We start from the raw sequence: 14,470 nt of genomic DNA on the forward strand, positions 1-14,470 counted from the left end.
GATTCTCAATCAGAGGCAGGTGTCATTAGTTGTCTCTGATTGAGAATCATACTTAGGTAGCCTGGGTTTCACTGTTTGTTTGTGGGTGATTGTCTATGTTGATTGATTGGTGTCATCACAGTTCTCATTTAGCTTCACGGTCGTTATTTGTTTATTGGTTTGTATAGTGTGTTTCAGTATTCAGTGTTTTCTTTATTAAAATTAATGATGAACACCTATCACGCCGCATTTTGGTCCTCCGATCCTTCTCGCCTCTCCTCTTCAGATGAAGAGGAGGACGCCCGTGACAGCAGGAAGCACCAGTGACTCGGTCTATAAAAAAGTGGTCAGATGAAGCAGATGCTAAACTACAGGACTGTTTTGCTAGCACAGACTGGAATATGTTCCGGGATTCTTCTGATGGCATTGAGGAGTACACCACATCAGTCACTGATTGAATCGTACTACACCGGACGCTCGTCGGTTGTGGCAGGGCTTGCAAACTATTACAGACTACAAAGGGAAGCACAGTCGAAAGCTGTGCAGTGACATGAGCCTACCGGACAAAATAAATAGCTTCTATGCTCACTTCGAGGCAAGTAACACTGAAACATGCATATGAGAGCATCAGCTGTTCCAGATGACTGTGTGATCACACTCTCCGCAGCCGATGTGAATAAGACCTTTCTAAACAGGCCGCAGGGCCAGACGGATTACCAGGACGTGTACTCTGAGCATGCGCTGACCAACTGGCAAGTGTCTTCACTGACTTTTTCAACCTCTCCCTGTCTGAGTCGGTAATAACAACATGTTTCAAGCAGACCACCATAGTCAGTGTCCCCAAAAACACTAAGGTAACCTGCCTAAATGACTACCGACCCGTAGCACTCACGTCTGTAGCCATGAAATACTTTGAGAGGCTGGTCATGGCTCACATCAACACCATCATCCCAGAAACCCTAGACCCACTCCAATTTGCATACCGCACCAACAGATCCACAGATGATGCTATTTCTATTATAATCCACACTGCCTTTTCACACCTGGTGAAATAGTGCCCTCAAAGCTCATCAGTAAGCTAAGGACCCCGGAACTAAACACCTCCCACTGCAACTGGATGCTAGACTTCCTGAAGGGCCGCCCCCAGGTGGTAAGGGTAGGTAACAACACATCCGCCATGTTGATCCTCAACACGTGGGCCCCTCAGGGGTGCGTGCTCAGTCCCCTCCTGTACTCCCTGTTCACTCATGACTGCATAGCCAGGCATGACTCCAACACCATCATAAAGTTTTCGATGACACAGTGGTAGGCCTGATCACCGACAACGATGAGACAGCCTATAGGGAGGAGGTCAGAGACCTGACCGTGTGGTGCAAGGACAACAACCTCTCCATCAACATGATCAAGACAAAGGAGATGATTGGGGACTACAGGAAAAGGAGGGCCGCTTCCTGCCATCCAGGACCTCTATATCAAGGCGGTGTCAGAGGAAGGCCCTAAAAATGGTGAAAGACTCCAGCCACCCTAGTCACAGACTGTTCTCTCTGCTGCTGCAAGGCAAGTGGTACCGGAGTGCCAAGTCTAGGTCCAAGAGGCTTCTAAACAGCTTCTACCCACAAGCCATAAGACCCCTGAACAGCTAATCAAATGGCTACACAGACTATTTGCATTGCCCCCCCCCCTTCTACACTGCTGCTACTCTCTGTTATTATCTATGCATAGTCACTTTAATAACTCTACCTACATGTGCATATTCCTTCAATTACCTCAACACAGGTGCCCCCGCACATTGACTCTGTACCGGTACCCCCAGTATATAGCTCCAAACAATAGTTCTTAAAACTATTGTTTGTTAAGAGCTTGCAGGTAAGCATTTCACTGTAAGGTCTACACCTGTTGTATTCGGCGCAGCTCATCACATAACAGAAGGAGTGGAAATGGCGTCAAAAGACCATAGAAATAGAAAGACAAGAATGCAATTCTGACTATTTCTATGAATGGAACCACGAGACAAGAGACAAGATAATGATGTGTCTGGATCTAGATCTACATTCCTCTCACTGTAACGATGCAGCCAGGGCCAACAGGAGGGGAAATCATTGGGGACTACAGGAAAAGGAGGGCCGCTCAGTTCAGTAAGAGGAGAGAAACAGGTCAGTAAGCCTATCAATAATGTAACAGACCGACCGGTGGGTGGGTGGATGCATGTTGTTAGTGCTCAGTAGAAAGAAAGACGTCCTGCCCTGCTACTCCTGAAACTGTCAGTATGGACTGTCAGTATGGGAGATGATCTACTGTTGTTATCATAATTCCCCCATTACAATACGAATGGTGGTGTGTGCATTTTATTGGTTCATAAAATTAGCCCTGCACTGCCATGTCTAGCAGTATGGGAGAGCGTAAGGATATCGTGCGATTGGAATTATTCTGTTACAGTATGAATCACACCCCATACACTCATTGGTAGGAAGGATCATATCGGGGCAGGTGGTGAGAGTGGGGGTGGGGCAGGATGTTTACGAGTCACTGAAACTACGCCTCAGATTACCATGAGAGGTTTTCGTGTAGGAATACGGGATAGCAAATATGACCGTTTATGGAGACTTCACATAATAGCCTATGAACTGCATCTCAAGCCAAGCTCCATGTTGAAAAATCCACAAGTGCAGAGTATGTGTGAAAAATCTATTCTGGGGAATTGAACCCATAGCAGGGAATCGCTATGGGTTCAGAATGCTGAGTGTGGGGGGCCGACCAGTGGTCAAGGAACAGCCAATAATTCAGTGTGTGTGTGTGTGTGTGTGTCTATTTATGTGTGATTAAACTGACCTTACAACCCCAGCGTGTGATATAACCTAATTACCTTGTCTGGTGCACTCTGTGAAATGGCCCCGAGACAATTCTCCCTCACCAAGGAAGGAGCATGAACTTTCTCAGTTGTTTCTCCATCACCATGACATGAGGAATTTCATGGACCTTATAGTAAGCTAGTGGTTGCTGGTGTATTAATCTGTGCTTGATTTAGGCAGAAGATCACCAGAGCTGAGTACCAGGACCTTACATTTTCTACTTCTTGAACTCCTGTTCCTCTTATAGAATATTCATTCAAAAGTATTGTGGAGCTCCTGCACCTAAATATAAACAGTACCGGTACCTATTTCAGTCCAAGTCAATCGCTGATAGTATCCTGGTCGAAAAAGACTGAGACCCCATAGATCAAAAGTTGTTGATAATGTGGAGTGTAGAAACAGGTGAAAGAAAGAATGGTGGAAAAGAAAGCGTCCCTGAATTCGAAAGAAAGAAAGATATGCTCAGGCGTCATCATGTATATTTCCCGGGAGTGTAGTGCATGTGGCACTGTGACTGCACACGTCACTAGGCGAGATCGCACCTTGGACAGCGACAGCGTCGTCTGTCAATACAACAGCCGAACGGAATCTGCCCTCCCCATCCCTAACTACAGGGCTCCAGAGAGGGTGCACCCATACCATACAGAGGAGACAGACTAATGACCGTAGAGAAGAAAATGATAAAAGTACACCAGTGTCATGCAGTTTTCCATTCTTGTAGGCTAGTATTAATTCCGGAAGTAGGTGCTGCGTTGGTTCTCTATCAAAGTCGACCATTTCGAGGAGGAATCAGGCAGCGCGAGCAAGCAGTAGGCTATCATCATCATCATCACCATCTGAGAGGCTAGGCTACAATATCAATGGCATTAGGCTACTGCTGTAATTGCCCTATCGGATGTGTAGACATCTCCATCGGTCTGTAAATTAGAAGATTGCAGCAACTGTTGTTTTGAATTCTGGTCTGTTATTCTCAAATGTCGGTGCACCATATTTTCAACGCAAAGATTGAAGACACCGAAGAGAAATGCTGATGGCTATCGAATGAAGGTGGGATGTATCGCTGTTTTGAGTGGATATATTTACAGATATATTTAACATGCAAATTTACTGGATTGCAAATTGGATCCACTCTGTGTGGACGTCGGGTGGAATGAGGTGGACCGTTCTTGATGGATCAATCCAAAACATTACAGAGGTGGAATAGAAAAGAAAAACCATGATCTGACGGTTGGGATGCTACTAAGGATAATTAAAAACACGATATAATCACTTGTCTACATTTAACTTTCATTATATCGTCTGTCCGCACCCTTTGGGATTATGCTTCTTGACAACAGTCCCAGATATGACTGTGGGGTTGGACATGGAATGTTTATTTTTATTTTTTACATCTCGTTCTATTTTATGTCTCTCCGTTGTTCACTCTTCCACTAGTCCACGCTGGCATGTCTTCTGCTTTGTGTAGCAAACATATATATTTTTGCTGCAAACCCCTAATGCAAGGTATTTGATGATGTGTATATTTTAGATCGATAGTGCAGGCAATGGACGATATAGGCCTATCACGTATTTGTGGTGGTAGGGGTGGAGGAGGAATCTAGCTTGACAGCATTCGCAGAGTTGTTTTCGTAATGAATATTGAGAGAGTGTATCGAGCTTCTCAAGAGGGAAATCTCTCATCTGCATTGTCTTAGACACACATGCCATCAGACAACAACCAAGACGTGGTCATTTATTTCTTACCATTTGACAGAACATTTACAGTAGGGTGAGCCTACAAGTTTTGTATGCTCATCAGTGATACTATTCAGAAAATGTTTAGGTAAAATCCCCTAAATAATAGCATATGCAGCACAATAATTGGCTAAAGATAATAGGCGTATAATAATAATAATAACCCTTCTCCTAAATCAAAGGCATATTTTTTTTCTTCTTGAGACCACCTTATTTTCAAATTGGTTTCATTCCCTTCTGAATAATTAATGTAGCCAAACATGTTCAAATATAGGATCCGCATGTTTTTCAACGAACTGAAAGTACTGGTTTTTATGCGAGACGATTCGAGACAGCCTGAACGAGCCGAAGCAGAGAGACGGTCCAGCATGCGGGGTCTTGGGATGGGCGGCTGCGGCTGGCCTCCCTTTGTGGACTGCTCCTCCCGGGATGACGAGGAGGAGTATTACGGGACGGATCCTCGGCCTCGGAGCCTGGGCTTTGAGGAGAAGGACCCAAAACTGCAAGTGGGCCTGGATGCCGTGTCGCTCACCAGCACTGCAAGCAGCCTGCGCTGTCGTATCTGCTTTCAGGGTCCGGAGCAGGTACTGTCCCAGATAGATACATACGCCTTCGTTGTCCCGCTTTTCGCGCCACAACACAAAACTGCTCAATTTGACCATTAGGCAATAGCCATACGCTGTCCATGGTTCTGAATGTTAGTACGCGTGTAGGCCTATAGTAAACCTATATTGCTACACTTTGACCTGTTTCGATTTGGTGTGTTCTGTGACATTGCCAAATTGATTTGGTTGAGAAAATACGACAAATACAATTGTTATTTTAGTACTCTATAGCTTACAACAATGTTGATTATAGCTTGACTGATGTCATGGTCCACTTGTGCACGTGAATAATAATTGGCCTGGTAATGAACTGGTAACGAATGTCAGAAGAGCAGAAACAGACTGGAACCCAGGCTATGTCTGTGGGCCTCTAAGCCAATGAATGTATAGGGATGCAGAACAATGCTCGGAGCTTTGGTCCTCAGCCAAAATTTGACACAACAGATGTGCAGAACCTGTACAGCCTGGCTGAGCTCGTTAACCATGGCCTTGAGATAATGAAATATGGTGTAAGTGCCACTGGAGCACAGATGGAAATCACTACTTAATCACTTTGTGAGATTTTATGTTTGTCATAGCATTATTACAGTATACAGTAGGTGCTACTTCATAGCATCTGTAATCTCAATGGGAGCTATGCAGAATTGAACAACTATAAAAAGGAACAGGCAGGTGTTTCACACCTGTAATATAACCTCAAGAAATGTTGATCAGTTACCTGGTTCTGGCCAGTTGTTCCACATGGTTTGGATCTCAGGCTAATTGGCCGGGCCTTAAGTGAATAGACTATGAGGCAAAGGCAAACAGACATTCAGAATACATTTTAAGAATGATTTAAAAGCAGCATCAATCTTCTTTAGATTGACATGATATGAACTAATCTTTCAGCACTGCTTCCTGTACCACTTCAACTTCATGATTACTTAGAAGATGAGCTATTATCTTAGACCCAGCCACTTTGTCATTTAATTGTTATTTAATTATTCAAGTGGGTCACAACAGGGGACAGTCATGTCCCTGTCAGTTGAGCAATTACTTCTACAAATATAATAACCTTACTCTGTGGGACGCATGAAATATGATTCATAATTAAACTTCCTGTCAGAGCCGTCAGAAGGAGAACTCCATGGTATTGCAATGGCATGTGCACCCATAGAAATATAATATCTAGAACGGGAATTCCCATTCAAGTCAAGGTGGGTGGTCTGGGGTCTTAGGAGATTTTATACTAATAATAATATATGCCATTTAACAGACACCTTTATCCAATGCGATTTACATTTTCCCATTCTAGTGATTCTATTTCTGTGTGCTCCCATCACCAACCTTTCCACTTGACATGGTCTAGCTTCAGAATAGGCTGTGCCATAGCCTCATATTTGGAATGTTAGCCACATATGAGGCTCTGGGCAGTGCCAGGCAGCATTTGCTTCAGACAGGATGGGTGCCTGGATGGGTGTGTGGGTGTGTGGGTGGGTGTGTGGGTGGATGGATGGGTGGGTGGGTGGACACACTATTACTTTTACCTGGCTTGACATTTTGCTGTACAACAAATGTTTAAGTTTTTATTCAGTTCCTCATATGCTGCTGATATATATACTTCCTCATATACTGCTGACCAGTTTATGACTGATGGGACATGTGGCTCCTCTCCCCCACTCAAATCGGTATGTTGTTAGTCAATGAAAGTATCTTATAATAACAAGGTTTAACAAGCAAACCTGGGGAAAATAAATGTCAAAAACTGGAAAAGATTATGAAGTGTCATTGTAAAGCCCCTGTCAAAAAAACATGCAACTGGTTATTTAGGGAGAAATACACATGGGTTAAATGAGTCACTCACTACCAACTGAACCAAAATGAAAACATATTTTCCCCATTTGTGCTTAAAAATAATTTGGGATCAAATTATTTCTGGAGTGAGGGTAGTTTCTAATATGGCACTATTAAATACAATTTTAAATATGGATGGATAACTTTAGATTTTGGTTGTGGTTTGATCTTGTTCATTGCTACCAGATGTATTTGCAGTTTAACTTGATATGAAAAGTAGAAGGTAATACTAGTCTTCTATTTGCGTGTTCTTAAGAGTAAATTGGTAAATGTGTACACATGACTCATGCCAAACTTATTCAAAACATCTCAACATACTCCCTTTCCTTCACGAGTCCTCATGGACTATGTCCCGATTCTCCAGCCTTCTGAAGTGTGCACTTGCACATTCCCGTCATGGATTTCACAATCTACTTAAGTGGGGATGATCTAATTAGATGGGGTGTTTGCTGTAGGTACTGCAAGCAATGAATAGGAAACTGCATTCAGGGGAATCACTAGGCTACTTTTTTAAAACTTCAGCCCATTTAGATGTGTATAATTAGACACATACATAACTGTAAAAAAAAATAAATTAAATCTACAATGCTCAACATTCTCTATTCCTCAAGAGTCAACCTGATGAAAGTTCTTCTTATCCTATCCTACCCATCCAGATGAGAAGGGCAATGTTTGCTGTAGGTACTGCAGTAGGGCCTGTATTGATTGAGTTCACTGAGAGTCTGTCTCTGCGCTGAAATGGCAACCTATTCCCTATATAGTGTACTACTTTTGACATAGTGCAACATGAAGGGAATAGGCTGCCATTTGGGACCTGTTTTGTGTGAACAGTAGGGGTTGAATGGCTCACCTCCCGTTCACCTGCCTGCCCTTCAAATCTCTGTGCACCCCTGCCGATGTTGCCGGGCCCTAATTGGCTCGTTCTGGCCAATAGGCCAGCATCAAGCTGGGCACATGCATTGATCTACTAATTATTCCTAGGCATGCATCATTTTAGCATTGAGTAATATACTACCCTCGACATTTAGCTACAGTACTGAAGTTTTCACCACTTTTGATTTTCCATTTACTAAGGTGGAAATTGTGGAAGAGGAGGAAGATTCTCTAATTAATAATGAATAGGTCATTCATAGTTGCTTTCTGACTGTTTCAAACTCTAAAATATGTGGGAGGATTGTGATATTGGGTTAAGGTGCCCTACAACCTGTGTCAGTCCACCCATTGTATTTTTACTGAGTGTGCCAAACAGACATACACAAAAATCAGTAGCTTTGGTGAGACATTGAGGGCTCTCCATTATCCAGTATCGTTTCTTATTCCAAAATATTTCCAATTCAGAAATAACCCATGGTGTGTTATGCCACATCAGACTCGCATCACAGAACATTGTCTTGAATGAGAATGTTTATTCTAGTCATTCTAATTCTATGGTTGGACCCCTCTCTCTCCTGCAGGGAGAGCTGCTGAGCCCATGTCGCTGTAAGGGTTCTGTGCGCTGCACCCACCAGCCCTGCCTCATCCGCTGGATCAGCGAGAGAGGCTCCTGGAGCTGTGAGCTTTGCTACTTCAAGTACCATGTCCTGGCCATCAGCACCAAGAACCCACTGCAGGTATGTCTCGTCACTCCGCCCAACCCCTCATTCTCGAGGACTTACGCTCTGGCCAGAATCAGACCCTAGCCAATTGGTACTTCATGCAGTACAATACAACAGTAGCTCCACTTTCGTGATTGTCCTCATATTGCTTATACCTATCCAATCCTTTCTGATTTATACAAGTGTCTAGGGAGTAGGGGCTCTGTCTCATCCACTCCAGTCGTGTGTGCATTGTGCACCTGGTCTACTCTCATCCTCCAAAATCAATGACGGGTTTTTCTAGTGGCCACAGTGCACAGATCTTATCTCACAGGCAGTTTTCTGCTGATGCATCAACTTCAAACCACGCACAATACCCCTATCAGAGTATTACACAGTGCTCTGCTCTGGTGCACTAGTCTAGGCGTTACAGTTACTCTGCTAGAACAAGTCTTGGCCACTCGCAAGGAGGAAAGTGTGAAAACTGGACCTGTGCTGACACTTTTTCCTGTTGCCTCACTAAATCTGTGCCTGAAATGACATCCTATTCATTTGACTGTTTCCCCTTTCTTATTGTCCCTTTCTTGGCCCTCGTGTCCGTTCTGTTCAGTGGCAGGCCATCTCCCTGACGGTGATCGAGAAGGTCCAGATCGCTGCCATCATCCTGGGCTCCCTGTTCCTCATCGCCAGCATCTCCTGGCTCGTTTGGTCGTCCCTCAGCCCCTCTGCCAAGTGGCAGCGCCAGGACCTGCTCTTCCAGATCTGCTACGGCATGTACGGCTTCATGGACATCGTGTGCATCGGTGAGGAGGAGGAATCACAGAAGACACACACACACACACACACACACGTACATTAACACACACACACACACTGTGAATCTTTGTAGAGTCTACCTGGTGAAAATGGTGCATTGCCAGACTTAAAACAGATGGCGCTGCTTACGTGTCTGCACTGTGTGGTTATACCAAATGTCTGTGATTTGTTAGCACAAGAGTAAGGTGCTTTGTATGACAGATTTGTACCTATTACCTACTCCCAAGTATTTCATGCCTTACAAATAATTTAACGCCTTGCCTCTTTCTATCTCTGTAAAATCATCTCTCTCTTCCCAGGGCTTATAATCCACGAGGGCTCATCAGTATACCGAATATTCAAGCGATGGCAGGCTGTCAATCAACAATGGAAAGTATTGAACTATATAAAAGCCAATGATTTGGGGGACCCGTTGAGTAGCAGTAAGGGTGGGGGTCGGGGCTCACGGAGTAACCCCCATGGCTTGGGTAGTGGCGGCAGCAGGAGACAGAGTCGGAGGTTCAGGACTATTCTGGACCACCACTGTGGCTACACCATCCTTCATATTCTGAGCCAGCTACGGCCACACAACCCACGTATCGGCTCCTCGGCCAACCGGGAGGTGGTGATGAGGGTGACAACGGTATGAAACTGAGCGTGGAAGGGGTGGAATGAAGGAATAAAGCAGGGTATTGTTTTTTTTCTGGGGGGGGGGGTCTGGTCAGTTCTTTCAAGATTCTGTCAACTCCATTGAGGAACTCGATTTCAGTACCCAGCCCAAGGAAGGATACGTACAGACAAGACAATGTCTGGACCTGCAGCCAAGGTACTATGATATTGTAACAACCCTTGCCTTGGTAGGCTCATTACGATCCCTGCCTAGTAGGTTAATCCTACTGGAGCAGTTGTTATGAGTTTGTCTATGGGCTGGGAGACCTGGGTTCGAGACAATGTGTTGGATGTTTGGAAACGTCCTGAAACAGCAACAGACCGCACATATGAGGATCTTTACAGGAGTTTGTTTTAAAAAAAGCGATGCACATGATTTGTAATAATTGAATGGTTATTATAAACTATGTAAAACATGCAAACTATCCAACATGCTTTATAACAACCCAATCCATGGATATTTTTCAGTCCGATTTCAGGATGCACAAGGAAATACATGTATATTCTTTTTTTCTGGTATGTTTTCTTTTTTGGTCATTTTGATATTTATACGGGGTGTATGATTTAAGGAGATACCTGAAACTCCTTATGGCACGCCAAGCATTTTCAAACAACTCTAAATAATAATAATAATAATAATAATAATAGTTCCGCAGTTCTGAAATATTGCTGTAGCTAATGATGATTAGGCTACAGACGGGAGAACAAAGAATACTACATCATATTACATCATACATCAAAGCCATCATATGAAAACTGACGTTCATTACTGCAAACAATACAGGGATCAAGGGATCATCTACAAAAGGAAAACAATGCATTTATTAAGATTCAAATGACTCCTAGTCCTATCTTCTCGGCAATAAAGACATCTGTACATTTCACAGTGAATTTTGCATGGGTATATCATTTTTTTAATGCCGCATAATTACCACATAACATTTAAGCACTTCTACAAATTTGCTCTATTCAGAAAGGTGCTTGTGAAAAGAAACACTTTTTATTCAGCTGGTTTTAATTGCACCAAACCGTTTTTGTTTAAAAAAAAAATCTGACTGATGGCAGTGTTATTTCAGCTATAACAGAGATGACCGACTTGCTGCTGTGTGCTGATGATTCAGATTTGACAACAAGCAAACAAACCATTGGATTAAAGATGGAGATCTGAGGATCCCTTATTATTCACTGTCTCACTCCTGTGTCTTTGTTTTTTATTTTTTACACACTTGTGCAGTAAAAATGGTTTGCTGATTAGTTCATTGTGATTACTAGGCCTTCAAGAGAGATCTGGTTTTACATTCAAATTGCGATACGTTTCGCTTTCATTGTTGATGAACACAATCACATAAGGTGGACATTTATGGACTTTGGAAGTTTGTCCTGTCTGTGTCAAAGGCCTGTTGTTCTGTACACTCTGCTACATTGTGGAAGGACACCAGGTTGTGTTGTGGCTAATTGTCGCCACCTAGAGAACTAATCACCTTGTCTCTGGATAATGTGTATTACAGAACAGGTGTAATGAATTATGATGCTGTAGATGGCGCCCCAATGCCATACATTATTGACTACCTCGACGGCTCTCGTCCTAGGACAAAGTCAGCCAGGTAACGTGATATAAATATTGCACCTTTTTATCAAACGTTGCCCCCTCTCACCTCCAATGGCTCAAACACGAGGAGCCTAGATACTGTATATTGCAATAAGGTGCAACTGCAAACCTACATTACAGCTTAGTCCATTCAATTCAGAGATGGACGAACGGCTCTATTTGAACGGATCTTTTTGGTGAACTTCGGGAATTTGGCTCCCTTATTTGCATACTGCTACCAAAGATGGTTTAGAAACTCTGCTACTACTACTACTACTGCTTTTCGAGCTCCAGACAACGATTATATGTAGATATGGAATAAAACGTTATCTGAAGATGGTAATTCCTCACTGCAGGAACAATTGGTCGTGAGGAAAGCCTCATTCTGTACTCTACAGTTCCCCAGTGTGTACAAAAATATAAATAATTGCAGGCGATCTAATTTCGTCAGGTAAAATGTGTTTGAACTCACATTTCACTGTCTGACATAATGGTAGGCATACTTTTAGGCTGTACGTTAGAAATGTGTTCTTTTTCGTGGTCTTTATTTGACTGTTCTCAAGGTAATTTACTCAAATTCGTATATGCAGATATTAATCATGGACCATCTATACCCGGGTTGCATCCAGTTAATCAGACCAACATCACATGCGCACTAGCACTCAGTGCGCACAGGAAGCAGCTATGAAGATGTCATCCAAAAACATGGTAGACATTGGATGAATATAGAATGTTAATATCTTCCACTGTGAGTGATGGGGAAAAACTCGGCCTCATTCAATGGATGTTTTGTGCACAAACGTGATGACTAATGTGTCTTATTAGGAATGTTCAAATCTGACTTCTCTATGTCGCCGTCTATGGAAATGGAATTTCTGGGCCGCAGTACCAATGCAAAACTGTAGGAGCAGTCGAAACCGTGCTTCAACACCGGAACCCTGGCCCCTTGACTTTGCCCTGTGCTAACCTGCACACCTGACCGAGATTATATTCGGTTACAATTTTGTATCAGACAATTAAAATCGTTGAAATAGTTGATTTGAGAGGCTTTAACATAAATCCAACGGCACGTTTTGACGATCAAAACAACTTGTTCAAGTGTGTTTGACTGACTGATCGAATAGCTGTCTGTGTAGAGTGCCAACTCCACGTAAATGACGCAGATCGTGGCAAGGGTTCGAATGTCACATTCGCCTCCCCCACCCCCCCTTTGAAATGTTGAATTATAATTAAATTAGTGTGTTGAGAAGAGCAGCCAAAATGTTGTATATGAAGATTACGAATACATTTAATGAGGTGCTTTTTGTTGGGAGTCCTTCAAGCAAACCGACACACAGGTTACTGGCACTGCTACATAAATCATCGTTGTTACTATAGGCGACGTTACATAAATGTGTAAGCTACACTTACATGTACAACCTTTTATCTGCATTATTATAATCATCCACTTCGTCGCATATGCGTTGCTTCAATCGAGCGTCGTGTCCCTGCAGTGAACAGTGTTATCCTTAACAAAAAAATCTTGACGCAATGGTGACTCGAACCCAAAGTTAATGTGCACAGTTTTTTTTAGATGTACGATCAATTTAAATGTTGAATAGACCTTTATCTTTTTTTTTTCTTCGTAAAAGCACACAGCATCCGCCTTTGTCGGCCTTCCGCATATGCTTTGGAAGGTGGCCTTGCTTACAGCGGTGTTTGTCAAACTATGAAATAACACACGTGGAATCCTGTAATAACCAAAAAAGGTGTAGGTGATATCAGAGATCAGCATGTGGGAGAGGTCAGAGATGACAGACCAGTTTCCTACTAGTAGTTACGAGTTGGAAGGGCATTCAAGTGGATTTTTCCTAGTCCTTTGATATGTGGTAAATAACACATTCGGCAGGGTAGCCTAGTATGGTTAGTGCGTTCGAATCCCCGAGCTGACAAGGTACAAATCTGTCGTTCTGCCCCTGAACAGGCAGTTAACCCACTGTTCCTAGGCCGTCATTGAAAATAAGAATTTGTTCTTAACTGACTTGCCTAGTTAAATAAAGGTAAAATAAAAAAATCCCACTTGGTTAGGAACACAGCATAATGTTTACAAGTGTAACCGATGCGAAATGGCTAGCTAGTTAGCGGTGGTGTGCGCTAATAGCGCTTCAATCGGTGACGTCACTTGCTCTGAGACCTTGAAGTAGTGGTTCCCCACGGTAACGATGCTTTGTGGGTGTCAGTTATTGATGTGTGCAGAGTGTCCCTGGTTCGGGTATGGGTGAGGGGACGGACGTAAAGTTATGCTGTTACATTGGTGCCGTGACCCGGATCACTGGTTGCTGCGGAAAAGGAGGAGGTCAAAAGGGTGGTGAGTGTAACCGATGTGAAATGGCACCAATCGCCCATACCCGAGCTCGAACCAGGGACCCTCTGCACACATCAATAACTGACACCCACAAAGCATCGTTACCCATCACTCCACAAAAGCCACGGCCCTTGCAGAGCAAGGGGAACCACTACTTCAAGGTCTCAAAGCGAGTGACTTCACCGATTGAAACGCTATTAGCGCGCACCACCGCTAACTAGCTAGCCATTTCACATCGGTTACACAAGTATGGCCCTGGAATGCCCAATACTACTTGCCGTATTCACTTCATGTCGGGAACCACCTTCCTACTTGGAAAAATGCATGAGAACACCCCTCCAACTTGTTATTATGACTAAGAAACTCTGGTATGACTTCTGGACCCAGATCGTTACCACATGCAAACAATACAATATACTGCAAGAAGCCCCTGGAGTGACGCCATGCCTGCTGTGATTAGTTGAGATTTCACAACGCAGTGGACCGCTCAAGTCCCTTGA

At 43.4% G+C, this 14,470-nt stretch overlaps 1 protein-coding gene across 1 annotated transcript; it reads left to right on the forward strand.

The window, feature by feature from the left end:
• The first annotated feature begins 3,323 nt into the window (after positions 1-3,323).
• On the forward strand, positions 3,324-11,231 carry LOC109869836 (E3 ubiquitin-protein ligase MARCH9-like). Its single transcript, XM_020460108.2, has 4 exons — positions 3,324-5,146; positions 8,455-8,610; positions 9,185-9,377; positions 9,690-11,231. The coding sequence occupies exons 1-4, from the start codon at positions 4,823-4,825 to the stop codon at positions 10,016-10,018; spliced, it is 1,002 nt and encodes a 333-aa protein (XP_020315697.1). The 5' UTR covers positions 3,324-4,822; the 3' UTR covers positions 10,019-11,231.
• Positions 11,232-14,470: the final 3,239 nt, after the last annotated feature.

The sequence above is a fragment of the Oncorhynchus kisutch genome, linkage group LG24 (assembly GCF_002021735.2).
Source record: "Oncorhynchus kisutch isolate 150728-3 linkage group LG24, Okis_V2, whole genome shotgun sequence".
Classification (NCBI taxonomy): domain Eukaryota; kingdom Metazoa; phylum Chordata; class Actinopteri; order Salmoniformes; family Salmonidae; genus Oncorhynchus; species Oncorhynchus kisutch.

Excerpts from the sequence above, each read along its gene's own strand:
- LOC109869836 (XM_020460108.2), top strand. The coding sequence starts at position 4,823 with ATGTTCAAATATAGGATCCGCATGTTTTTCAACGAACTGAAAGTACTG. Across the intron at positions 5,147-8,454 it reads GCTTTCAGGGTCCGGAGCAG|GGAGAGCTGCTGAGCCCATG; the intron begins GTACTGTCCCAG and ends TCTCTCCTGCAG. Across the intron at positions 8,611-9,184 it reads GCACCAAGAACCCACTGCAG|TGGCAGGCCATCTCCCTGAC; the intron begins GTATGTCTCGTC and ends CGTTCTGTTCAG.